At 40.3% G+C, this 26,995-nt stretch overlaps 1 protein-coding gene and 1 non-coding gene across 2 annotated transcripts; both read right to left on the minus strand.

Annotated features, from left to right (window-relative positions):
• Positions 1-22,459, minus strand: CDC23 (cell division cycle 23). The gene is made up of 16 exons (XM_065874479.1): positions 22,299-22,459; positions 22,141-22,213; positions 18,426-18,563; positions 17,433-17,475; positions 16,572-16,677; positions 16,345-16,477; positions 14,602-14,779; positions 14,419-14,516; positions 14,196-14,277; positions 2,973-3,126; positions 2,733-2,852; positions 2,337-2,412; positions 1,944-2,005; positions 1,165-1,243; positions 968-1,087; positions 1-171 (listed from the first exon to the last, which is right to left on the minus strand). The coding sequence occupies exons 1-16, from the start codon at positions 22,457-22,459 to the stop codon at positions 1-3; spliced, it is 1,794 nt and encodes a 597-aa protein (XP_065730551.1).
• LOC136121794 (small nucleolar RNA ACA64) lies at positions 18,048-18,169 on the minus strand. Its single transcript, XR_010655803.1, has one exon. It is a non-coding gene; the product is annotated as a small nucleolar RNA ACA64 (small nucleolar RNA).
• Positions 22,460-26,995: the final 4,536 nt, after the last annotated feature.

Below are 26,995 nucleotides of genomic sequence, written 5' to 3' on the forward strand. Positions count from 1 at the left end.
CTATGGTGTGACTGAAGACAGGTTGAGTGGAGAAACTCTGCGTGTAGGAGTGTTGTTAGCAGACAGTGAAGCAGGGAGGAAAAAGGGAGCAGGCATCTCGGTGGAGGGAGTCTCGCCTTGGTTCCGAAGCTGTAGGATTTGCCGGAGCAAGGCCTTACCTTCTTCCCGGGTCTGAAACAAAGTCAGGCAAATGTGTCAAAATATGTCCAAGGCTTTTCTCAAAAACAGTTTCTAAAATACTGACATACCAAGTTCCACAGAACAAGGTAGCCTTTCCAGTCACCCTGTTTTATTTTTTTTTTAATCTTTATTGGAGTATAATTGTTTCACAATACTGTGTTAGTTTCTATTGCACACCAAAGTGAGTCAGCCATATGCATACATATGTCCCCATATCCCCTCCCTCTTGAGCCATGGCAATCAGAGAAGAAGAAGAAATAAAAGGAATACAAATTGGAAGAGAAGAAGTAAAACTGTCACTGTTTGCAGATGACGTGATACTATACATAGAAAATCCTAAAGATGCCCCCAGAAAACTACTAGAACTAATCAATTAATTTGGTAAGGTTGCAGGATACAAAATTAATGCACAGAAATCTCTGGCATTCCAATACACCAACAATGAAAAATCAGAGAAATTAAGGAAACAACCCCATTTGCCATCACACAAAAAGAATAAAATACCTAGGAATAAACCTGCCTAAGGAGGTGAAAGACCTGTACTCAGAAAACTATTAAACACTGAGGAAAGAAATCAAAGATGACTTAAACAGATGGAGAAATAGACCATGTTCTTGGATTGGAAGAATCAATATTGTGAAAATGACTATACTACCCAAAGCAATCTACAGATTGAATGCAAACCACTCACCCTCTTAATCACCTTCCACTTTCCACCCCCAGATCATAGTAAAGTCATGTGCTAGAACCTAAAATCCAAACCTTTTACTAAAGAACTGATACTCACATCATTGAATGCACAGCACTTTTGGGCACAAGCTGAAGCTTCATCCCACAGCTTGCACTTAAAATAATACTGGGCCAGATAGCGGAAAGCAGTGCTCTCCTCCAAGTGTTCCACTATTTCCTAGATAAGGAAATCAAGAATGACTGAGGTGACAAGAATAAGATCAGCAACCCAATTCTCATGCTCATGACACATACCCCACACGAATAGATATCTTGGATATATTTGATGTAACATTGGGCTGCCTGTTCTGACTCAGTCAACTGTTCATGAAGCCTACAAAAGAAATTGGTCTTTAAGTATAAATCATATCTCAAAGCAAGCTAGTGATAAAAAGTAAAAGCACACAGTTAAGATAAAAAAATGATAATACATAGACAAGTATAAATTTTGACATAAATGACACAGTGGGACCCAGAATAGTATTAGTGCCCAGAGGTGGTGGTTACTTCATCAAAGCTTAGAATCATTACTCTGCTACTGGTGATGGAGGGAAAGTTAGTAAACACTTAAGCTGGATAATATACCATTGCAAAAATTCCCTGGTAATACCCTGAGTGAGATTAAAAAAGATACCAAGCAATTCAGATTTTTTGTAAGAATCCAGAAAAGAACTGGCAGGAATGAAATTGCATTTAAGAACCTCTTTCCTTATCATTTCTGAGTTATTCCTTATTTTCCTGGGCCTTATCAGGAGGAGATTAGTACCTAAAGTAGTTTTCCTAGACTGCTCTGACATAAAAATTTCATTTCTTTCAATTCATTCTTGAATTTTCCAAATAGGAAAATAATTCCTCTTCAAAGAGAAGTAGCATTCTCTTGAGTCAAGATGGCTAAATTTCCAGACCAGTAATCATACACTGTGCTACACCCCCTCATTCATGTAGATGATGGATGGGAAGCTCTAGAATGTGCAGGACCCACCTCACCAGAGAAGCCAACAGAAATATCACTAGTGTGTCACTCTTTCACTCACTTTGCCAGTTTCACCAGAGCCATCTTTTCCACATCTCCCACGGCATAAGCTCTCCAATAGCACTGTCAAAAAAATAAATAAACTGGTCACTTCAACCACTGCCCCATGTGCCATGACTAATCACACAGAGACTCAGGTCCTGCAAGCCTCCCAGAAGTTCAGACTTGAAGAATACAAAGCATTTTTACCAGATCTGATAGGTCCAGGCTACATACTAACATTCCCACTAATGATGTCAGCCCCACTTTGCTTTATACACCCTATGTGCCTATAAATATTCAGACTTCCCTATGTAGATAGATCTACATGAAGGAAAATTAAGCACAGATAGCTCAACCCCTCATCCAAACAGCAGATTTCCACACAAACTCTTCAGGACCCAATTTCAGATACCTTTTTGGCTTCCACTAGTTGATTGAGTTTCTCATAACATTCTCCTAAAGCGACCAGCATACGAGAATCATTGGGCCTGAGAGGGAAGAGAAATAGGAAATCCAAGCAAAAACTGAAGTCCTCCCTTGAGGAACCACCACCACTATTTCAAAGCTATGAAGGGAATGGGCTTTAATCCAATACTTCATGTAATTATATTATTTTGTGTTCACAATTATACTATTAACACGTTAGTAGAATACACTACATAAAAATGACTAAACAACATATGGCATGTTTAAATTTAGGTCTCTAAGAGTCAAAACCATTCACTGTGATTCTTTAATATCTATCAAAAGAGAAAGAAGAGTGTCAGTCCTTCCCACAACAAACACATCATCAAGTGGCCCGACTTACCGAAGCTGGTGGGCCCGTCTATAATAATAAAGGCAATAAAATGGCATCTTAAGGATTTCATAGGTCTGCCCAAGGCCATACCAGGCTCTGTAGTCCCGCTTATTGACCTCAATAGCATGCCTAAGAAATGGAAGAGAGACTGGTAAGAGAGCAGAATCAAAGTTAGCGACTTGCAGGCTCAATAGAGACTCCTAAAATCACAACAATCTGCTCCATCTCCCCCTCCAACTAAATGCTCACCTATAAGCCTGAATAGCAGCAGATGTGTTCTTCATTTCCATGTACTCATGTCCCATCAGCGTCCAGGCACCAAGATACCGAGGATTCAATTTCAGTGCCCTCTGGAAATACAAGGCTGCTTTCTCATGCTGAGAACGCAAACTATAATAATTGCCTAATTGAAAGACAAACAAACAAAATATATAAATAACTAGAAAGGCAAAAATAAGTCACTAAAATAGGCAGCATTCCACAGAGTAGGCATGAACCATAACCCATTCCCCCAAAGTCCTTGCAGAAAAGCCAAATTCTACATATGGGCAACATCATCATTCCCTTGGAAAATATATTTTATCTATCACACATTCTGGTTTTTTTAAAAAAAAAATGTTTCCTAACACCACAAAGATTTTCTTCATTTTATTTCCTCTCAATATAGCATTTATACATATATTTCCTTAATAAAGGGTAGGAAATTCCTAGAGTATGCTTTAGATTGGTGGTTTTCCAACTATCTTCCTAGGTTTCTAAGGAGGTACCTAAAGGATTAAAAAGGTAGCACTCTGAACTCCCCTCTTCCACAAGAATCAAGGAAGTTCTATTATAATTGGTCTTAAAAAGAATATATGAAAGATTTTAAGATTCTATAAAAAATTTTCTTTGAAGAAAGGGAATAAAGGCCATCTTTCTTATACTAACTAGTAAATGGATAAACGAAATGTAGTATATATCCAGACAACGAAACACTTTTCAGCAGTAAAAAGAGAAGAACTACTGACATATGTTGCAACATGGACAAACCTCGAAAAAGAGCTCAGTGAAAAAAGCTAGACAATAAGACTAAATATTCCAAGATTCCACTTATATGAAATTTCCAGAAAATGCAAAACTATACAGAGAGAAGGCAGATCTGCTGGGGATTGGGAGTAGGGCTGACTGCAAATAGACCCAAGGGAACTTTTTGGGATGATGGAGTGTTCTAAACTGGATTATGATTATGGTTACACAACTGTATAAATTAGCAAAAACTCAGTGAACTGTAAACTTAAAATAAGTAAATTTTATGTTATGTAAATTATCCCTCAATAAAGCTATTTTTAATATATACCAATAAAATGGACAACCTAGAAGAAATGGACATATTCCTAGAAATGTATAAGCTCCCAAGATTAAACCAGGAATAAGTAGAAAATATGAACAGACCAATTACCAGTAATGAAATTGAATCAGTAATAAAACAACATCCAACAAAAAAAGTCCAGAACCAGATGGCTTCACAGGTGAATTTTACCAAACATTTAGATAAGAGCTAACACTTATCTTTTCCAAATTATTCCAAAAAATTGCAGAGGAAGAAATGTTTCCAAACTCATTCTACAAAGCCAGCATCACCCTGACACCAAAACCAAAGATACCACAAAAAAAGAAAATTACAGGCCAATATCACTAATGAACATAGATGAAAAGATCCTCAATAAAGTATTAGCAAACTGAATCCAACAATACATTAAAAGGATCATACATCATGATCAAGTGGGATTTATCCCAGGGATGCAAGGATGGTTCAATATCTGCAAATCAATCAATGTGATACACCACACTAACAAAATGAAGAATAAAAATTATATGATCGTCTTGATACAGAAAAAGCTTTTGACAAAATTCAACATGCATTTATGATAAAAACTCTCCACAAAGTAGGTATAGAGGGAACATCAACATAATAAAGGCCATATATGATAACATCTACTCAACTCACATCATACTCAAAGGTGAAAAGCTAAAAACTTTTCCTCTAAGATCAGGAAAAAAATCAAGGATGCCCACTTTTGTGACTTTTTTCAATGTAGTACTCGAAGTCTTAGCCACAGCAATCAGATAAGAAAAAGAAATAAAAGGAATCCAAATTAGAAAGAAAGAAGTAAAACTGCCACTGTTTACAGATGACATGATTCTATACATAGAAAATCCTAAAGATGTCACCAAAAAATTACTAGAGCTCATCAATGAATTCAGTAAAGTTGCACACTACAAAATTAATACAGAAATCTGTTGCATTTCTATACACTAATGACAAACTACCAGAAAGAGAAATTAATGAAACAATCCCATTTACAATCACATCCAAAAAAATAAAATACCTAGGAGTAAATCTAATTAAGGAGTTAAAAGACTTGTACTCAGAAAACTATAATACACTGATGAAAGAAAATTAAGACACAAACAGAAAGATATACTTTGTTTATGGATTTGAACCATTAATATTATTAAAATGACCATACTACCCAAGTCAATCTACAGATTCAATGCAATCCCTAACAAAATACCAACGGTGGAACTTCCCTGGTGGTACAGTGGTTAAGACTCTGGGCTCCCATTGCAGGGGGCCCGGATTTAATCCCTGGTCAGGGAACAAGATCCCGCATGCCACAACTAAAGATCCCACATGCCACAACTAAAGATCCTGCATGCTGCAACAAAGACGCCACACGCAGCAATGAATATTCCATGTGCTGCAACTAAGACCCAGCGCAGCCAAATAAATAAATAAATATTTTTTAAAAAAATACCAATGGGATTTTTCACAGAACCAGAACAAATAATCCCAAAATTTGTATGGGAACACAAAAGACCTTGAACAGCCAAAACAATCTTGAGAAAGAAGAACAAAACAGGAAGCATCACATTCCCTGACTTCAGACTATACTACTAAGCTACAGTGATCAAAACAGTATGGTACTGGTCCAGAAACTCACACACTTATGGTCAATTAATCATGACAAAGGAGGCAAGAATATACAATGGGGAAAAGACCATCTCCAATAAGTGATGCTGGGAAAACTAGACAGCTACATGTAAAAGAATGAAATTAGAACACTTTCTCATACCATATAAAAAAATAAACTCAAAATGGATTAAAGATCTAAATGTAAGAACAGAAACCATTAAAACTCCTAGGAGAAAACAGAGGCAAAACACTCTTTGACAGGAATCATAGCAATACTTTTTTGGATCCATCACCTAAGGCAAAGGAAACAAAAGCAAAAATAAACAAATGTGACCTAATTAGACTGAAAAGCTTTTGCACAGCAAACAAAACAATCAACAAAACGAAAAGACAGGGACTTCCCTGGTGGCACAGTGGTTAAGAATCCGCCCGCCAATGCAGGGGACATGGGTTTGATCCTACATGCCGTGGAGCAACTAAGCCCATGCACCACAACAACTGAGTCCATGCTCTAGAGCCCACGAGCCCAAGTACTGAAGCCTGCGCGCCTAGAGCCCATGCTCCACAACAAGAGAAGCCACCACAATGAGAAGCCTGTGAACCACAACAAAGAGTAGCCCCTGCTTGTCACAACTAGAGAAAGCCTGTGCACAGCAACAAAAACCCAATGCAGCCAAAATAAATAAATTAATTAAAACAAAACAAAAAGACAACTTACTGAATGGGAGAAAATATTTGCAAATGATATCCAAAATATATAAACAGTTCATACAACTTAATATCAAAAAAACAAACAACCCAGTCAAGAAATGGTCAGAAGACTTGATAGACATTTTTCCAAAGAAGACGTACAGATGGCCAATAGGCACATGAAAAGATGCTCAATATCATTAATCATCAGAAAAGCAAATCATGGGGCTTCCCTGGTGGCGCAGTGGTTAAGAATCCGCCTGCCAATGCAGGGGACACGGGTTTGAGCCTTGGTCCAGGAAGATCCCACATGCCGCAGAGCAACTAAGCCCGTGTGCCACAACTATTGACCCTGCACTCTAGAGTCCATAAGCCACAACTACTGAGACCATGCACCACAATTACTGAAGCCCGCGTGCCTAGAGCCCGTGCTCCGCAACAAGAGAAGCCACCGCAATAAGAAGTCCACACACCACAACGAAGAGTAGCCCCCAACTAAAAGAAAGCCCATGTGCAGCAACTCCTAGAAGAAAACCGCAACTAAAAGAAAGCCCACGTGCAGCAACAAGGACCCTACGCAGCCAAAAATAAATAAATAATTTTTTTTTTTTTTTAAAAAGGAAAGCAAATCAAAACCACAATGAGATATCACCTCACAACTGTCAGAATGGCTATCATCAAAAAGACCACAAATAACAAATGTTAGTGAGGATGTGGAGAGAAGGGAACATTTGTACACTGTTGGTAGGAATGTTAATTGGTGCAGCCACTAGGGAGAACAGTATGGAGGTTCCTCAAAAACCTGAAAACAGAACTACGATATGATCTAGCAATTCCACTTCTGGGTATATATTCAAGGAAAACAAAAACACAAATTTGAAAAGATACATGTACCCCAATGTTCACAGCAGCATTACTTACAATAGCCAAGATATGGAAGCAACCTAAGTGTCCATCAACAGAGGAATGGATAAAGAAGATGTGGTATACATACATAATGGACTACTACTCAGCCATTAAAAAGAATGAAAATTTGCCATTTGCAACAACATGGATGGATCTGGAAGGTATTATGCTTAGTGAAATGTCAATTTGATAAAGACAAACTATCTATTATCACTTATACATGGAATCTAAAAAATAAAACAAATGAATGAATATAACAGAACAGAAACAGACTCACAGATAAAGAGAACAAACTAGTGGTTACCTATCGGGAGAGGGAAGTGGAGAGGGCAAAATAGGCATAGGGGATTAAGACGTACAAACTACTACGTGTAAAATAAATAAGCTACAAGGAAATACTGTACAGCACAGGGAATATAGCCCATATTTTATAGAACTTTAAACGGAGTATAATCTATAAAAAACTTGAATCACTATGTTGTACACCTGAAACTAATACTATAAATCAACTATACCTCAATTTTTAAAAAAAGAAGAGGGCTTCCCTGGTGGCGCAGTGGTTAAGAATCCGCCTGCCAATGCAGGGGACACGGGTTCGAGCCCTGGTCCGGGAAGATCCCACATGTCATGGAGCAACTAAGCCCATAAGCCACAACTACTGAGCCTGCGTGCCTAGAGCCCATGCTCCACAACAAGAGAAGCGAGCGCACCACAACAGAGTAGCCCCCGCTCGCCACAACTAGAGAAAACCCGCGTGCAGCAGGAAAGACCCAGTGCAGCCAAAAATTAAATAAATGAATAAATTCATTTAAATAAATAAAAATAAAAAAGAAGAAAAGAAGAAAAAACAATTTGAGATATACCAAGACTCTGAGGGATTTTTCATGAGATATTGTTGAGTGAGAAAAGTAAAATACAGAGAAATGTGTGTAATATGATCCTATTTTTGTAAGCAAACAGCCCATTAAACCCTGCATATGTGTATGTTTCATGTGGTATGGGACATGCTAACACAAGTATGTTAAAGGAGGAAAGGTGCAGTGAGGGAAAAAAACCCTGCACTTTAAAAAAATCTCCTTTATGTATAAATTGCATGTGCAATTTAGATAAAAAGATGGATTTAAATGTATATATACTAATTTACAGAGATAATGATATACTGTCAAACGGAGAGAGCAAATTGCAGAGAAATTATACAATTCCACTTTGGTAAAAAACAAGTAATAAGATTTCTATATATGCGTTTGTCTTTGCTTTTAATTTGTCTAGATTCAGCTGTCAGTTTGCTTCAGGAGAAATTATTTATAACAATTGTCTGTATCACTTAAGATCATTCAAGTTCACATTCACCTGGGAAAAAAGCAAGATGGAGGCTTTTATGTCCTATAAATGGATACCTTTGCTTCTGCCACTGACTCAGACCCAGAGACAGAGGAATAAGCAAACTCTAGGCAGATTGTCCAAAGGTTAACTTCTGTAATAGAACAGGAGAAGTGAAGTAGTGGTAGCAAGGGTATAAGCTTTAGCTGCTAAAGGAGTCAGGATGACAAAGGAGGTGTTAAGGAAGTCAGAACAGGCAAGTTCTGGGCAAAGATTAAGTAGATGAGATTTTCTGACCAGTTGGAACAGCTAAAATGTACTGAATGATTACAATGTGCTGGGCAACTTACATTGTTATAAGTGCTTTTTATATGTTAATTTACTTACTCCTCACAATGAATACATGGGAGAATGTTCTACTGTTATTATCCCTTTATGGATGAGGAAAGTATAGTGCACAGAAGTTAAATCCAATGTCACACAGCTAGTTAGTAACAAAACCAAGATTTAAACTTGGGCAGTTTTGTTCCAGAGTCCAAATCTTAACCATGCTATACTGTAATATATACATATATAAATACACATACATATACGTATTTGTGTGTGTGTGTGTGTGTGTGTGTGTGTGTGTGTGTGTGTGTGTAAAGAGACTGGGACTCCAGAAAAGATGCAGAGGAAGCATTCAATTCACATCAAGATATAACTGCAGAAGCAAGGACTAAACAAGTAGGAGATTCTTGCCATCACTCTATTCTTAAGTGGTTTCATTCTCTTTCAGGTCTTCAGTTTCTTCTCTTCTCTCTCCACCCTTCTTTCTCCTTTGTGAAAGCTGAAATATATTTTTTGTCATATCTAATGTTCCTTTTTCTTGATTTTTAAGATAGGTGGGCTGAATTCAACAAACATTTATTGACCATAAGTCAGGAACTTCGCTAGGCATTACAGATACACTGAAGAAAAAACAGTTCATTAAGAAGTTTACCAATCAAACGATTATTTAAAAAACCAGATGGGAATTCCCTGGCAGTCCAGTGGTTAGGACTCCGCACTCTCACTGCCGAGGGCCCGGGTTCAAACCCTGGTCTGGGAAATAAGATCCTGCAAGCCACAAGGCATGGCCAAAAAATAAATAAATACATAAAATAAAAAAAAAGAAACTCCTAAAGCATTACTCTTCGTATGTACGTATCCTTTGATTTTGTTCTGCTTGGTTTTTTTTTGCGGTACGCGGGCCTCTCACTGCTGTGGCCTCTCCTGTTGTGGAGCACAGGCTCCGGATGCGCAGGCTCAGCGGCCATGGCTCACGGGCCCAGCCACCCCGCGGCATGTGGGATTTTCCTGGACCGGGGCACGAACCCGTGTCCCCTGTATCGCCAGGTGGACTCTCAACCACTGCACCACCAGGGAAGCCCATATCCTTTGATTTTAACTGGCTTTAAGTTAGTATGCTAAAAAAGGAACAGTTATTATCTCCCCTACCTCTATTTCTTTTCTTCAGGTGAAGGACACTGTTATCAATCTGGTTACCCATTCACCAATTCCTCTAAGTTCTACTTCCTAAATATCTTCTAAATCTAATCGCTTCTCTTCATTCCTCCTGCCAATACCTCAGCTTGGGCTCTCATCATCTCTAGACTGGATTATTGCAAAAGCCTCCTTGTTGGTCTTGCCCTTTTTCTAATCCTCCCAGCACACTGTCTCCAGTTATCATTTGAAAATGAAAATCTAAAAACATTTATCATTCTCTGGTTTAAAATCCTTCAGAAGACTTCTCCTGCCTTAAGAATAAAATCCAAACTTTTAGTAAGGCACAAAAGGCTCTTCAAGATCTGGCCCCGTTCATACATTCCCTCCTCCCACACCATGCTTCAGGACACTAAACTATTTCAGGATCACTGTCTGTTTCACACTTCAATGCCTCTGCACTGCAATACCCTTCCCAAGTCAATCCATTTCCTCCTTTAGTGAACTCTTTCACTCCTGCCCATCCTTCAGGTATCACCTTCTCAAGAAGCCTTCCCTAACTAGACTGGATTAGCTACCTTTCCTATGTACTCTCTTAGCATCCTATGTTTACTTCAATCATAATCCTCAACCCACTATATTACAGTTGTTTCTTACTGGTCTTCCTCAGTAGGTAATGGGGTAGGTACTGCAACACAAACCACCATATCTGGCACTCAGAAGATGTTCAAAAGATGTTTTCTGAATAAACTGGAGTTCCATCCTCACTTTAACAGACGTTATACTTCATTCACAATGCTCTGATATTGAAAAGATTATTTGTTCCTCTTACCTATGTTGCCATAGGATTTTTCTTTTTTTTTTTTTTTTTTTTTTTTTTTTGGTACGCGGCCTCTCACTGCTGTGGCCTCTCCCGTTGCGGAGCACAGGCTCCGCGGCCATGGCTCACGGGCCCAGCCGCTCCACGGCATGTGGGATCTTCCCAGACCGGGGCATGAACCCGCGTCCCCCGCATCGGCAGGCGGACTCTCAACCACTGCGCCACCAGGGAAGCCCGGATTTTTCTTTTTTTAATATTTATTTCCCATACTATACTACAACTTCCTAAAGGTCTGGAAATATTTATTGAATGACTGAATTGAAATTCTATCAGTTTACTAACAACATCCTAACATACAAATGTATGTTCTCAATGCAGTGTCACCAAAGACCCAGGAACAGGGTCTTTCATCTCCAGGAAACTTAGGCTTTCAATCACAACCAACCAAGCTTACTTTTATCCAAGAGTGGCCATTCATCTACTTATGTCAACTGATTATCAGGTCACAGTAGTGTGGCCAAGTACATAGGGCCATGGTTCTCAACCAAGGATGATTCTGACCCCAAGAGGTTATTTGGCTTTATCTGCACAACTGGGGGAAGGAGGTTACTGACATCTAGTGGGTAGAGCTGGGTATATTTCTAACACCCTGCAATGTATAGGACAGACCCCCACAAAAGAAATTATCAGCCAAAAATGTCAATAGAGCCAAGAGTGAGACACCCTGATACAGAAAAAGATACACTCCCATCTCTTTTCATAGGATTGGAAATTCTTACAAACATTTTAGTAATATTAGTACGTTTAAAATACACAGGCTTTGGGACCTCCCTGGTGGTCCAGTGGTAAAGAATCTGCCTTCCAATGCAGGGGATGTGGGTTCGATCCCTGGTCAGGGAACTAAGATCCCACATGACATGGGGCAACTAGGCTGTGCGCCACAACTACTGAGCCTGCATGCTGCAAACTAGAGTCCACGTGCTCTGGAGCCCGCACGCCACAACTACAGAGCCCATGCACTCTGGAGCCCACGCACCACAGCTAGAGAGAAGCCCGTGTGCCACAACAAAGAGCCCACGCCACAACAGAAGATCCTGCATGCCTCAACAAAGACCCCGCTTGTCGCACTAAGACCCGACACAGCTAAAAAATAAATAAATAGGGGCTTCCTTGGTGGCGCAGTGGTTAAGAATCCGCCTGCCAATGCAGGGGACACGGGTTCGTGCCCCAGTCCGGGAGGATCCCACATGCCGCAGAGCGGCTGGGCCCGTGGGCCATGGCCGCTGAGCCTATGCATCCGGAGCCTGTGCTCTGCAACGGGAGAGGCCACAACAGTGAGAGGCCCACATACCGCAAAAAATAATAATAATAATAAACAAATAAAATAATAATTTAAAAATACAGGGACTTCCCTGGTGGCGCAGTGGTTAAGAATCCGCCTGCCAATGAATGGGACACAGGTTCGAGCCCTGGTCCAGGAAGATCCCACATCCGCCGAGCAACTAAGCCTGTGCGCCACAACTACTGAAGCCCACGTGCCTAGAGCCCGTGCTCTGCAACAAGAGAAGCCACCACAATGGGAAGCCCACGCACCACAACGAAGAGTAGCCCCCGCTCACCACAACTAGAGAAAGCCCGCGTGCAGCAACAAAGACCCAACGCAGCCAAAAATAAAATAGATAAAATAAATTTACTAAAATAAAAAACCCACATATATATATAAAAAATACACACGTTTTTGATCCAGCCTTTCAAGGAACTAATTATACAGAAATAGTTGCATAAACATGCAAAAATAAATATATACATACAAAGATGTTTCCTGAAGCAATTTTTATGTTAACAAACACTAGCCACAACTTATACAACAGAAAATGATTAAATAAAAATAATGGCACATCTATATAATAAAATACTAAATAGCCATCAAAAATAATACAATACAACTCTACATGTACTAGCATGGAAAGATGGAAAAGATATATTGTTAGGTTAAAAAAAAGGACATTACATGTGGCACATATACACAATGGAATATTACTCAGCCTTAAAAAGAAATGAAATTGAGCTATTTGTAATGAGATGGATAGACCTAGAGTCTGTCATACAGAGTGAAGTAAGTCAGAAAGAAAAAGACAAATACCGTATGCTAACACATATATATGGAATTTAAGGGAAAAAAATGTCATGAAGAACCTAGGGGTAAGACAGGAATAGAGACGCAGACCTACTGGAGAACGGACTTGAGGATATGGGGAGGGGGAAGGGTGAGTTTTGACAGGGCGAGAGAGAGTCATGGACATATACACACTAACAAACGTAGTAAGGTAGATAGCTAGGGGGAAGCAGCCGCAAGGCACAGGGATATTAGCTCAGGGCTTTGTGACAGCCTGGAGAGGTGGGATGGGGAGAGTGGGAGGGAGGGAGACGCAAGAGGGAAGACATATGGGAACATATGTATATGTATAGCTGATTCACTTTGTTATAAAGCAGAAACTAACACACCATTGTAAAGCAATTATACCCCAATAAAGATGTTAAAAAAAAAAAAAGGACATTACAAAGCAGTGTGTATAGTGATACAGTTTTTGCAAGCAAACCATACACACACACATACACCATTTTTAGTACTCACACAGAAAAATATTCTGGAGTCATATCCACCAATATTGGGGGTGGGATTACAGTGATCCTTCACATTCTATTGTATATAATTTTGTTACCTTTTTTTTTTTTTAAATAAACTTATTTTATTTATTTTTGGCTGCGTTGAGTCTTCGTTGCTGCGCACGGCATTTCTCTAGTTGTGGTGAGTGGGGGCTACTCTTTGTTGTGGTGCGTGGGCTCCTCATTACAGTGGCTTCTCTGTTGTGGAGCACGGACTCTAGGCACGTGGGCTCAGTAGTTGTGGCACACAGGCTCAGTAGTTGTGGCACATGGGCTCTAGAGCACAGGCTCAGTAGTTATGGAGCAAGGGCCCAGTTGCTCCGCGGCATGTGGGATCTTCCTGGACCAGGGCTCGAACCCCTGTCCCCTGCATTGGCAGGCGGATTCTTAACCACTGCGCCACCAGGGAAGTCCGAATTTTGTTACCTTTGACACTTATTTTTTTTGGCTGTGCTGTGAGGCATGCAGGAATGCAGGATCCCAGTTCCCCGACCAGGCATCGAACCCATGTCCCCTGCAGTGGATGCACGGAGTCCTAACCACTGGACCGCCAGGGAATTCCCTTTTTTTCTTTTGACACTTTTATATTATTGTTATTTTTACATTTGGATTACTCACAATAAAGATGAAAAAAGGTGGTGACTCTTACCAATTACACAGCATGTTTCTACACGATATTTATCAATCTCACAAAGGTTGTGAGCCAGATAACTCAACTCAGATTTCATGCTCTGAAAGAAAAGAAAGACGATCTAAGCATGAAAAAGGAACCCCTACATAATTTTTCTTGTAGCTAATGCTACTAGGTGACAATCCAACCCAGGAGATCAAAGCACAAAAGAGCTTAAGTCCAAGCAAAGGAAGGAGCTCACTCTGACATAAAGAAGGTTGGAGAATGTGTCCATATTTTCAATCCTGTAAGGGTCTTGTTTCCTTAGTTCATTAAAAATAGAGAGGGCTTTGTCGATATCTGCAGAAAGAAGACAGAGAATTCAGAAAACAACACAGCACTACCTTCAGGGTTTGATGGTATTTCGTTGTCCTTATTCACTCACCTCTGATATTGTGATAGGCAACTGCAATTTGGGAAACAATATATGAGCTCTTAGAGAAGCCCACATCAATGAGATTCTGATACTTTTGCAGGGCCTCCTCTATCAACTGCAACTCTGTGTATATATGAGCCAGAAAAAACTCTTTCATCCAGGTGTCTGGCAAAGACAGGAACTTCAGCTGGCAGCAGGAGAGAGAGGAACACACTTAATATACTTTGACCTCTCTCCCAAATGAACATCTAGGAACTATATTGTCTAAAAGAATTTATCACCAAAATTTTATTAGAGTACCTAATAATGAACACAGGGCAGTTCAATTAAGTGAACAGGACTCAAAGCACAATAGGAAGGAATAGGGAGGAATGGTCTAGCTGGGGACAGCTTCAAAGAAACGACAGGATTTGAGGCGAGCCTTGGAGGATGGGTAGAAACTGAAGAGAAAAAGGGAGAGGAAGAGAAAAAAGACAACATTCTAGGTAAGGACAACAAAAATAGAGGAAAAACAGTCATAATGAGTGTGGGTAAATAGAATGAGGCAACTAGCTCAGTTTGAGGGGAGGCTATGAGTTGGGAAGAAGTGGAAAAATAAGACTGAACTGATAGGGTGGGTCCTATGCTGCAACAGGAAATGGGATGCAACAGGAAACCACTGCAATTTTTGACAGGAGAATGACATGATGACATGGGTACTTTAAGAATAAGTTTGGAAACAGTATGCCAGATGGCTTGGAAATGGGAGTATAAAAATGGGAAAGCTAAGATAGAAAGTATTTATTACTTTTAAGTAATCCAAATTTGAGATGATAACCAAGACAGCAAAGGAAACCAAGAGAAAGAGATGCAGACAAGAAGGTAACCATGGCAATGTCTGGCGACCGACTAGATAAAGGGAAATAAGAGAAAGGGAAGAGACAAAATATGACTCTGAGGAGTCAAGACTGGGTGCATCCTGAGAAACAGAGATACAACTGAGAGTCCATCAAGTTGGGAGGAGGAAAGAGAATTTGGTAGGCAAGATGAGAAATCTGGTTTTCCATATTCTGAGTTCAGAGATAAAACAAACTTTCAATGAAAGTCTAGTAGGCAGTTAGAGATAGGTAAATACAAGTAAACCAAGATTGAGATTTCAGACACAAATGTAGTAGCGTGTATCACTACTGGGGAAAATCAACCAGCCCTTGGTCCTTTAGAGCCAACAAAAGGAAGTGTGTTGTTGCTTCTATTAACTATTGAATAACAGCAAAATAAACTTTGTAGACAATGTTCTCTAACAATGACTAATAAAACAATGCAGTTTATAAAGCAATTTCATATACATTATTTCATTAATTAACAAATCTCTAAATCTCAACAGAGACCTATGACAGCTCAGAAGAAACATTAAAAATGTTTTTAACTCAATTCTTGATATCAGAGAAATCGTTCCTATAGCATCTTTGGAATTAAGAAAGAAACTATAATAACATTTAGTCTATAAAACAAGTTACAGTAAAACTTGAATGTGAAAACATGAATATGAAAAGATACTCTAAGTCAACTGAATGCAAATGCAACTACCAAACAAGATCTAGACATCAGTCTTTCAAATAAAGACCTAAATCCCAACAGTGAAAGAGACTAGAGAAGGAGCAAAGAGGTAGCTATAATGAAAGGTTTAGCAAAACTTTCTCCCCCTACCCCATTATTAAAGAATTACATAAGACTTGAAGCAGAAGATTTTTCACATAGCTCATCTCAATTTACCATCTCCTTGTCTGTAATCAAGTTACAGAGCTCTAGCCAGGCTCCCCAATGCAAAGGCAAAACATGAGTAGCCTCCACAAACACGTCAATGGCCTCTTTCACCAAGTCCAGCTTTCGAAGCACCACACCATACCTAGGAAAGAAGGGAATGATCACAGAAGTTAACAACATCTCCCCTCTACTCAGGAGAATATCTCACATAAGTTCCAAATTACTATAACACTTACAGATAAAGGCCAAATCCATCAAGTTCCCGAGCCTGGTGTTTTTTGCTGAGCTCCACTCTCAATTCTCTGAGAGCCTCATTTTTCACTTGACCTTTCTCCAGTGGGCCTAGGAAAGAAACAGAGTTTCTGATCTAAGGGTAGACTGCTGTTTTTCATTTCATAGACCTAGATATTCCCTTTGGCATCAACCAAAGTTACACCTGGAACTTCCAGCAAACACTCACAAGTGGCCAATGACATCTTTTTTTTTTTTTTTTTTTTTTTTGCGGTACACGGGCCTCTCACTGTTGTGGCCTCTCACGTTGCGGAGCACAGGCTCCAGACACGCAGCCTCAGTGGCCATGGCTAACGGGCCTAGCCGCTTCGCGGCATGTGGGATCTTCCCGGACCAGGGCACGAACCCATGTCCCCTGCACTGGCAGGCGGACTCCCAACCACTGCACCACCAGGGAAGCCCCCTCCAATGACATCTTACACAGTCCACTTACTTTATTATAGAAACTGCAACTTATAAGTGGTCTGCAGTCATATTTTGTTAGGCCCACACAGGTTTTTAAAAATCTGAATTAATTATCAATGCTGAAAAATCAGAAGCCTCAACTAAAAATCTAAATTTCTAGGTTCAGGTTGCAGGGAACAGGTTAGGGCCAGCGGAAGAAAGCCCCTGACAACACCAGGCCCACATTCCCACAGGGCAACCCTCAGAGGGAGTTGGGTGACAACCAGCCAGTTGTGCTCTCCAATTTGCAAACTCCTCCTCCGTCCACTTCCCATGTTTATATTACCTGCCTGGCTCCTATAGGCATTATAGAGTTTGCAACCTCTGTTTTAGTCCAAAAGGTAAGAGAAAGAAATTCATACCTAGGCTATCAACTGTTTCATCATCCTTCTTCTTTTCTCCAGACTGTAAGAGAAAATCAATAAATAGGTCTTTTTTTCCGCTTATTCTGAAACCTGTAGCAGCCTGATTCGACCAAAAAGTCCAACCAAAATGACATCTACTATTGGTCACTAATTTTAAACAACTATTCGGGGGCTCCCACTGGCCAAATCTGGAATAATCTGAGTATCAAAATGATAAAGTGAAATAATGAATTATAAACAATTAAAAATATAGGAATTCTTGAGTCCATACTGATACTAGATAAATACATAAATAAGTGGAGAAGGGGAAGACAGGCTCTTGCTTAGAATTTACTACTCAAGAGAGTGCTGGAGTAGAAAATCATCATTTTGCAACATTATAATAAAGAATACTTCAGGCAAAAATTAACAATGAATTTCTTGACTAATGGTTATTTAGGTTTTTAATTTTTTTGTCTATTACAAAAAACCCTTCAATGAACAGCCCTGTACATATATATATCCTTGTGCACACACTGAAGTATTTCTATTGGACAAGTTAAGTTTCTTAAGGAAGAATTGTTTGGGCATAGTATTTCAAATTGACATAATCTGCCCAGAGCAGCGGCCCACTCATGTCGGGGCGTGGGTTTCATCTCCCCATACCAAGAAGTGGGTGGTGGGCTGAGGCCCCAATGGTTCTGGGTGCCAAATCTCACCCACAGGCACGCCAACCAAACCAACGCCAAACTACTTTTACTCCTGAAACAGAGTGTCTACTGCCCCATACCTTTGTCAATAATGAATATTACCAATACTTTTATATTTTCTTTCGTACCATCATTTTTTTTACTTTACTTACGATGTCTTCTTTATTATTGCTAAGTATTTATAAAGTACATTCACCAAGTAGACTTTTCCTAAACTATTTGAAGATTAAACTTTTGCTACTGGGATTCTAAATATGGATACTTCACTGACAGCAGAACGACATCTTAAAATGGCCCTCACCAGATATCTAGAATACATGTACAGGAAATAGGCTTTCTTGCTATTGCAGCCATGCAGGAAATGTGCTGCCCGATCATACTCTTTAACGTCAAAGTAGGCCTTGGCCAGGGTGTAAGCATCCATATCCTGAGCATCCTCCTAAAAGAGAGACAAGTTAATGTAAGTGGTTAGGAACAGGATAACAAAAGTTCAAATCCAAGAATATTCATTAATTTCAAGATGTAAGAAAAGATAATTATTTTCCTCCTCCCAAAAACCTAATACTTATTTATTAGTTTATGAAGTAAGGTCACCGAACATGTTTTCAAAATAAAAGCTTGGGGAAAACATTAAAATTTAAAAAACTAAACCAATGCACTCAGAAACTTTTATTGTTTCTGCAAATGTTGTGGGAAATTGCATGTGCTTTAGTGTTAGGGACTTGGATTTAAATTCTGACTCCTTGATTTCCTGGTTTCAAGACATTAGTAGGGAACTTACTCAGCTTCTCTGAGTATTCACTTCTTCATCTGTAAAATGGAGCCAGTAATATGGATTTGATATGAGGAAAAAGTGAGAAAGTCATGAAAAATGTCTAGCATTAATATGTGACATGCCTTTCCTTCGGCAGACTTTTAAATTTCCACATAAATGCAACATGCTGTGGAATTACTTATACTTTTTGTATTTCAACAAAGTTTTGCATGTTAGTATTGTAAAAACCAAAAAAACACAGCTATAATTCTCTATGTAAAAAAAAAAAATGAAATGATGCACATTTGAGGTAAAAACATACAATCCCCCCAAATTCTAAGGATAAGTTGATTAAAACTTTAGTAATTTCATTCTCCTCATCCTTCATGTCCAAATATTACCAGCACAAAACTGGAACCAAAATTATGTTCAATATTTTCTTCATTGGATGAAAATGTCCTAAATATGGCCATTCAGCTTAGGATTGTGGTGGCCTTTTTCACGTACACTCACCATTTACTTATTTCTTCTCCTGCCTCTCTCACCTGCATTGTGTCTTTTGGATTAAGGAACATTCATTGTTTTTAAGTGTGTGTGTGTGTGTGTGTGTGTGTGTGTGTGTGTGTGTGGTTGGTGGGGGTGGTAATCAAGAAATGGCATCTTCAGGAAAAATAAAATGGATTATGATAAAGATCTTTCAGATGACACAGACTATGCAAACATATATACTATAGATCATACATAAAATGTATTCCTATCTCATTTAATTGTCTCAATATCCCCACAAAGTAAATACTATTATCCACAGATGGGGAAAACTGTGGCTCAGGAGGTTAATTAAGTTGCCAAAAGTCACTAGTATGGCTGAGATTTGAACCCAGAGCTGTCTGGATCCAAAATCAGTTTCATGCTGTTGTATTGGGCTGGCCAAAAAGTTCATTCGGTTTTTTTCCATTAGATGGCTCTAGTAGTGCTTAGTTGTTTTTAACTTCATTTGAAACAATTTTGTTAGAGTGTATTGTGACAGCTGTCACATCAGGGTTTTTTTTTTTAATATTTATTTATTATTTATTTTTGGCTGTGTTGGGTCTTCGTTTCTTTTTTTTTTTTTTTTTTTTTTTGCGGTACACGGGCCTCTCACTGTTGTGGCCTCTCCCATTGTGGAGCACAGGCTCCAGACGCGCAGGCTCAGCGGCCATGGCTCATGGGCCCAGCCGTTCCATGGCATGTGGGATCTTCCCAGACCAGGGCACGAACCCGTGTCCCCTACATCCGCAGGCAAACTCTCAAACACTGCGCCACCAGGGAAGCCCGGGTCTTCGTTTCTGTGCGAGGGCTTTCTCTAAATGCAGCAAGCAGGGACCACACTTCATCGCGGTGCATGGGCCTCTCACTAACGCGGCCTCTCTTGTTGCGGAACACAGGCTCCAGACCCGCAGGCTCAGTAGTTGTGGCTCACGGGCCTAGTTGCCCAGCAGCATGTGGGATCCTCCCAGACCAGGGCTCGAACCCGTGTCTCCTGCATTGGCAGGCAGACTCTCAACCACTGCGCCACCAGGGAAGCCCTCAGGGTTAACTTTTTTTAAAACTTATCAAAACTGGTGAACTTCTGTGTAGCCATTTTAATATTGAAGATAGAAGGAAAAAAGCAACATTTTCCGCATATTATGCTTTATTATTTCAAGAAAGGTAAAAATGCAACTGAAACGCAAAAAAAGATTTGTGCAGTGTATGCAGACGGTGCTGCGACTGATCGAACGTGTCAAAAGTGGTCTGCAAAGTTTCGTGCAGGAGATTTCTCACTGGATGAGGCTGCATGGTTGGGTAGACCAGTTGAAGTTGATAGCAATCAAATTGAGACGTTAATTGAGAACAAGCAACGTTATACCATGCAGGAGATAGCTGATATACTCAAAATATCCAAATCAAGAGTTGAAAATCATTTGCACCAGCCTGGTTATATGAATTGCTTTGATGTTTGGGTTACACGTAAGTTAAGCGGAAAAAAACCTTCTTGACCGTTTTTCCGCATGTGTTTTTCTCTCTTAAATGCAATGAAAACGTTCCGTTTTTAAAACAATTGTGACGGGCAATGAAAAGTGTATAGATACTGTACAATAATGTGGAACAGAAGAGATCGTGAAGCAAGCGAAATGAACCACCATCAACCACACCAAAGGCCGGTTTTCATCCAAAGAAGGTGATGTTGTGTATATGGCGCAATTGGAAAGGCGTCCTTTATTATGAGCTCCTTTCCGGAAAACCAAACAATTAATTCCAACGAGTACTGCTCCCAATTAGACCAACTGAAACAGCACTTGATGAAAAGCCTCCAGAACTAGTCAACAGAATACCCATAATCTCCCATCAGGATAACGCACGACTGCATGTTTCTTTGATGACCAGGCAAAAACTGTTACAGCTTGTCTGGGAAGTTCTGATTCAACTGCTGTATTCACCAGACATTGCACCTTTGGATTTCCATTTATTTAGGTCTTTACAAAATTCTCTTAATGGAAAAAATTTCAATTCCCTGGAAGACTGTAAAAGGCACCTGGAACAGTTCTTTGCTCAAAAAGATAAAAAGTTTTCGGGGCTTCCCTGGTGGCGCAATGGTTGAGAGTCCGCCTGCCGATGCAGGAGACACGAGTTCGTGCCCCGGTCCGGGAAGATCCCACATGCCGCGGAGCGACTGGGCCCGTGGGCCATGGCCGCTAAGCCTGCGCGTCCGGAGCCTGTGCTCCGCAACGGGAGAGGCCACAGCAGTGAGAGGCCCGCGTACCGCAAAAAAAAAAAAAAGAAAAAAAAAAGATAAAAACTTTTGGTAAGATGGAATTATGAAGTTGCCTGAAAAATGTGAGGAGGTAGTGAAACAGTGAATACATTGTTCAATAAACTTCTTGGTGAAAATGCGTGATTTGTAGTTTTATTTTAAAACCGAAGGAACTTTTTGGCCAACCCAATAAAAACCTTTGACGCTTCTCCCCGTTATGAATACTGTCTAGGTTGAGCTAGAAAACCTTAAAGGCTGAAATCTTAAGCAAGGATTGTTTACTAATCTCTCCAGCTTAAGTAAGAGCCCCACTAAGTCTTTCAAAACTCAGCAAAAACATACAGATAAAATCGCTTAAAACACCCAGCTCTTTGAATGCTTGCATTTCCCCTACAAACATCCCTGCTAAGCAGTATGCTCCCTTCCGGTGACAGAGCACTCAGTATCCCTTCTGATGATGGGGAGCACTCCATGTGAAGACGTGCTTACCTCTGTAATAGGCGGCGGCGGCTGCAGCTCGGACAGAGGCAACGCCGGGAGGGAGAAGGCCAACTCCGCAGACCTGGAACACCCACACAAACTGAATCAGCTAAAGACTCCCAAGGCCGAGGATCCAAGCCCGGTCCCCTCGGACTCCGACATCTTACCATTTGCTACTGTGCAGTAGGCCCCGCTCCCGGGTAAGGCCCGCGATAAGTAGCAGCTGCTTTTTAATTTCCCGCAAATTTGAGAAATCGCCGCTCGATGACAGGGCGGGGACCACAGCAGCCGACACTACCACCGGGACTACAGAAGAGCTGGCAGCCATTTTCCCGTCTTGGCCACCCCAGCCAATCACCAGCGAAAATACTAGCTGCCCCTCCGCACCAAAAAAGTCTGTCTGTTATTGGCACGCTCTTGCTCCAGAAAAACCAATCAGAAATCTTCCTTCTCGTAACGTCAGTAAGAGGCGGGGAGGGAAGAGGCAATTACTTCTCCGATTGGCGAAGAACTAGTGGGGCGCGAAAGTTAGAACAAGAAAGAGGGGGGATAGCCACGACTTCTGGGCGGGGCAGAGAGGAATGAGTGATTGGGAAAGTGGCTTGGGAAACTAGGGTTGGGAACAGGGGCAAGAGAGTGCAGAATGATGTGATTGGACGAAAGATAAGAGTGTAGTTCTTGGGCAGATTCTGTGCCGCTGGATGACATAGTGGTGTATGTGTGTAGCAAGGATGTCTGGTATCCTCTAGATTTTTTCTTAAAGAAGTAAATTGTATGGCCAAGGTGAATTCTTCCTCTTTACCCACCTTTTTCTTACCCCGGGGGAGTGGGGAGGGTAACTAACATTTATTGAGGGCTTACCTTATGACAGGTTCTGTACTTTTACATACATAATCGGGTTTAACCGTTAAAACAGCTCTATGATATTGTATCATCCCAGTTTTACAGATGAAGAAAACGAAAGCTCAGAGAGTTTGCATCACTCTTCCAAGGAGAGTGTTTAGATTATAACCCAGCTCTGACTCCAAAACCCAGAGTTCTTAAACACTACATGAACATTTTCAACCTGTTTTGTTTTTAACCCTTTCATAGTAATATATGGTTTTACCAACTCCCTTGGGAATGTTTTGAACCCATTCTTTGGGTGTTATATAGAAGTGATTTTAAGTAAATCATGTTGTTTAGATTAACATGTATTATTAAAGATTGTATTCTAAAGTCAACTTTATCGCAACATACTATACAGTGCATGAAGGCAAAATTCTACTTTTTTCTTGTTTCATAAGTGTTGCACACTTTGTATTTGTTTTAAATTTATAATTTAAGAAAAAATGATTTGTTAGCAAATACAAAAATTACAGTATATCATACATCTACTTATGTGTATCTATGTATATATATTTGTATATATATACTGAATATAAACTGAATACTGACACATAGAATGAAATGTAACTGTTTATGGCATTATAGATAGATAATGCTTTTATGACTTGTTTAGAATTCTTATATTTGCCCTTTAAAATGTTATTGTTTATTTTTATAATTGTCTTTAATTTTATAGTTTTTGTTTTGTTTTTAAATAACAAGAAAATAGAGATGATTTCAATATGCTTTTGGCAAGCACTTATTTACAAACAACACATTTTTAGTGTAGCCAGTCTTTTGTCCCAATGAATGAAAAGATAAATTGGATATAATTGTCACACAATTTTTTAAAATAAATTTATTTATTTATTTATCGCTATATTGGGCCTTTGTTGCTGTGCAAGGGATCTTCTCTAATTGCGTCGAGCGGGGGCTACTCCTCGTTGTAGTACACGGGCTGCTCGTTGTGGTGGCTTCTCTTGTTGCAGAGCACAGGCTCTAGGTGCATGGGCTTCAGTAGTTGTGGCACGTGGGCTCAGTAGTTGTGGTGCTCGGGCTTAATTGCTCCACGGCATGTGAGATCTTCCCAGACCAGGTATCAAACCCGTGTCCCCTGCCTTGGCAGGCGGATTCTGAACCACTGAGCCACCAGGGAAGCCCATTGTGGGTAAATTTTTAAAGTATATATGACTTAAAATAAAACACTACAACAGTCAAATCCACCACGGAGGCTTCCAGTGTTCAGCTGAGTAATACAGCTGACCCTTGAACAACATGGGTTAGAACTGTGTAGATCCACTTATATGCAGATTTTTTCAATAAATACGTATACGTGGGCTTCCCTGGTCTGGGAAGATCCCACATGCTGTGGAGCAACTAAGCCCGTGCACCACAACTACTGAGCCTGTGCTCTAGAGCCCGTGAGCCACAACTACTGAGCCCATGTGCCACAACTACTGAAGCTCGTGCGCCTAGAGCCCATGCTCCACAACAAGAGAAGCCACCGCAATGAGAAGCCTGCGCACCGTAACGAAGAGTAGCCCCTGCTCTCTGCAACTAGAGAAAGCCCGCGTGCAGCAATGAAGACCCAACGCAGCCAAATAAAAAAAGAAGTTATACTCAGATTTTTGACTGGGGGGCGGGGGCTGGCACTCCTAAATCCCATGTTGTTCAGATGTCAACTGTAAACTGTTTCATGTTCCTCTGATCACCAAGAACCACTTCACATTCATTCTTTCATTCACTCAAGACCCAAACTGTTTCCTTTTATCAGGAGAAAATATTTTAATAATTATCTTATTTGTTAAATGTTTAAAAAATGAAAGCCATAATCACCACCTTTAATGATGTGGACCACCCCCCCAACACCTTTGTGAACTCCTGATCTCTACTTCCTTGCCTTTCCAACACCACCAATCTCAGCCCAGTTCAAAGGTGTTTTATTTCCAAGCTGACATCAGTCCTCCTTTTACATTTCTTCTCTCTCCAGGGGTACAATGGTGGTAATAATGAGTTCTTTACTGGGAAGCAGTTGAGTGGAGAGCTGTAGAATGTGGGCCCTAAGCCATATTACCTAGGTTCAAGCCCTAACTCCACCATTACCAGTATTCCCAAGATCTTGAGAATATCATTTATTCTATGTCCTTTAAGTCATTCAATGATAAAATGAGGACCATAACAATAATTCCTGCTATTCAGTTGGGGTAAGAACTGAATGAGATAATCCATGTAATATAGTTAGAGCAATTGTTAACACAATGACACTGGATACATGTAAGATATTCTTGAACACTTACTCTCTGCTGGGATCTTTACATATCAGATCACTAATTTGCAGGACAACTCTGCAAAGCAGTTTACAGGTATGATACATTTATATCAGATAGAGTATATAAGTATGCTTATACATAACATACAGTATATAAGAACAGTTTAAAGAATAATACTAAGGGACTTCCTTGGTGGTCCAGTGGGTAAGACTCTGTGCTCCCAATGCAGAGACCCGAGTTCGATCCCTGGTCAGGGAACTAGATCCCACGTGCATGCCACAACTGAGAGTTTGCATGCCCCAACTAAAAGATCCAGCATGCTGCAATGAAGACCCAGCGCAGCCAAAAAAGAAAGGGAGGGAAGGAAGGAAGGAAGGAAGGAAGAAAGGGAGGGAGGGAGGGAGGAAGGGAGGAAATTAAAAGAGCACCCATGACCCACTACTTCGATTAAGAATAGAACAGGGCTTCCCTGGTGGCGCAGTGGTTGAGAGTCCCCCTTCTGATGCAGGGGACACGGGTTCATGCCCCGGTCCGGGAAGATCCCACATGCTGTGGAGCGACTGGGTTCGTGGGCCATGGCCGCTAAGCCTGTGCGTCCAGAGCCTGTGCTCCACAACGGGAGAGGCCACAACAGTGAGAGGCCCGTGTACCGCAAAAAAAAAAAGGAATAGAACATTACCAGTTCCTAAGCAACCTAAATGTTCATTGAAAGAGGAATGGATAAAGAGGATGTGGTACATATATACAATGGAATAAATTAGTCATAAAAAAGAACAAAATAATGCCATTTGCAGCAACATGGATGGACCTAGAGATTGTCATACTGAGTGAAGTAAGTCAGACACAGAAAGACAAATATCATATATCACTTATATGTGGAATCTAAAAAACGGATACAAAAATGAACTGACTTACAAAACAAAAGTAGAGTCACAAATGTAGAAAACAAACTTATGGTCACCAGGGGATAAGGGGAGAAGGGATAAGTTGGGAGATTGGGATTGACATATACACACTACTATATATAAAACAGATAGCTACTAATAAGAACCTGCCGTATAGCACAGGGAAGTCTACTCAATGCTCTGTAATGGCCTATACAGGAAAAGAATCTAAAAAAGTGGATATATGTATATGTATAACTGATTCACTTTGCTGTACACCTAAAACTAACACAACATTGTAAATCAACTATACACCAATAAAAAAAAATTTTAAAGAACATTACCAGTTTTTTATTTATTTATTTATAAAAAAAAATTTTTAAACCAGAACACTTAATGCATGACTAACCGTTGAAACCCATAAGATGAATTGTATGCTGCAACAGCTGCCCTCTTGGGTTTAGGTGTTGCTCCTTCACAGAATCCATGCCTGAATCCACAGCATACAATTTTTAGGTGCCTCATTCACTGGTCAAGGTGATATTTTGTCTTTTAGCCTTGCACTCCATTATACTTTCTCTTCCTCTTGGCCAGGTAGGCACATCTGCCACAGGTTGACTTCTGAAGGTGGGAGCGGCACAATGTATGCACCTTACTGTGACGCTTTCTCAGTGATGACATCCCCTTCCTCACCTCTTCTGTGGCCAAGACCAAAGAGATTACCAGTTCTTTAGAAGCCCCTCCAGTGACACTATCCTTCCTCCTCCCCTCCTTTCCCTTTGCTCTTTCTCTTTTCCTTTCCTCCCTCTGTACATTCTTTCTTCCATTCTCCTCCTTTTAAAG

The sequence above is a fragment of the Phocoena phocoena genome, chromosome 3 (assembly GCF_963924675.1).
Source record: "Phocoena phocoena chromosome 3, mPhoPho1.1, whole genome shotgun sequence".
NCBI lineage: Eukaryota > Metazoa > Chordata > Mammalia > Artiodactyla > Phocoenidae > Phocoena > Phocoena phocoena.

Excerpts from the sequence above, each read along its gene's own strand:
- CDC23 (XM_065874479.1), bottom strand. The coding sequence starts at position 22,459 with ATGGCTGCCAGCTCTTCTGTAGTCCCGGTGGTAGTGTCGGCTGCTGTG. Across the intron at positions 2,853-2,972 it reads GCTGCTATTCAGGCTTATAG|GCATGCTATTGAGGTCAATA; the intron begins GTGAGCATTTAG and ends TCCATTTCTTAG. Across the intron at positions 2,006-2,336 it reads AACTAGTGGAAGCCAAAAAG|TGCTATTGGAGAGCTTATGC; the intron begins GTATCTGAAATT and ends TTTTTTTGACAG.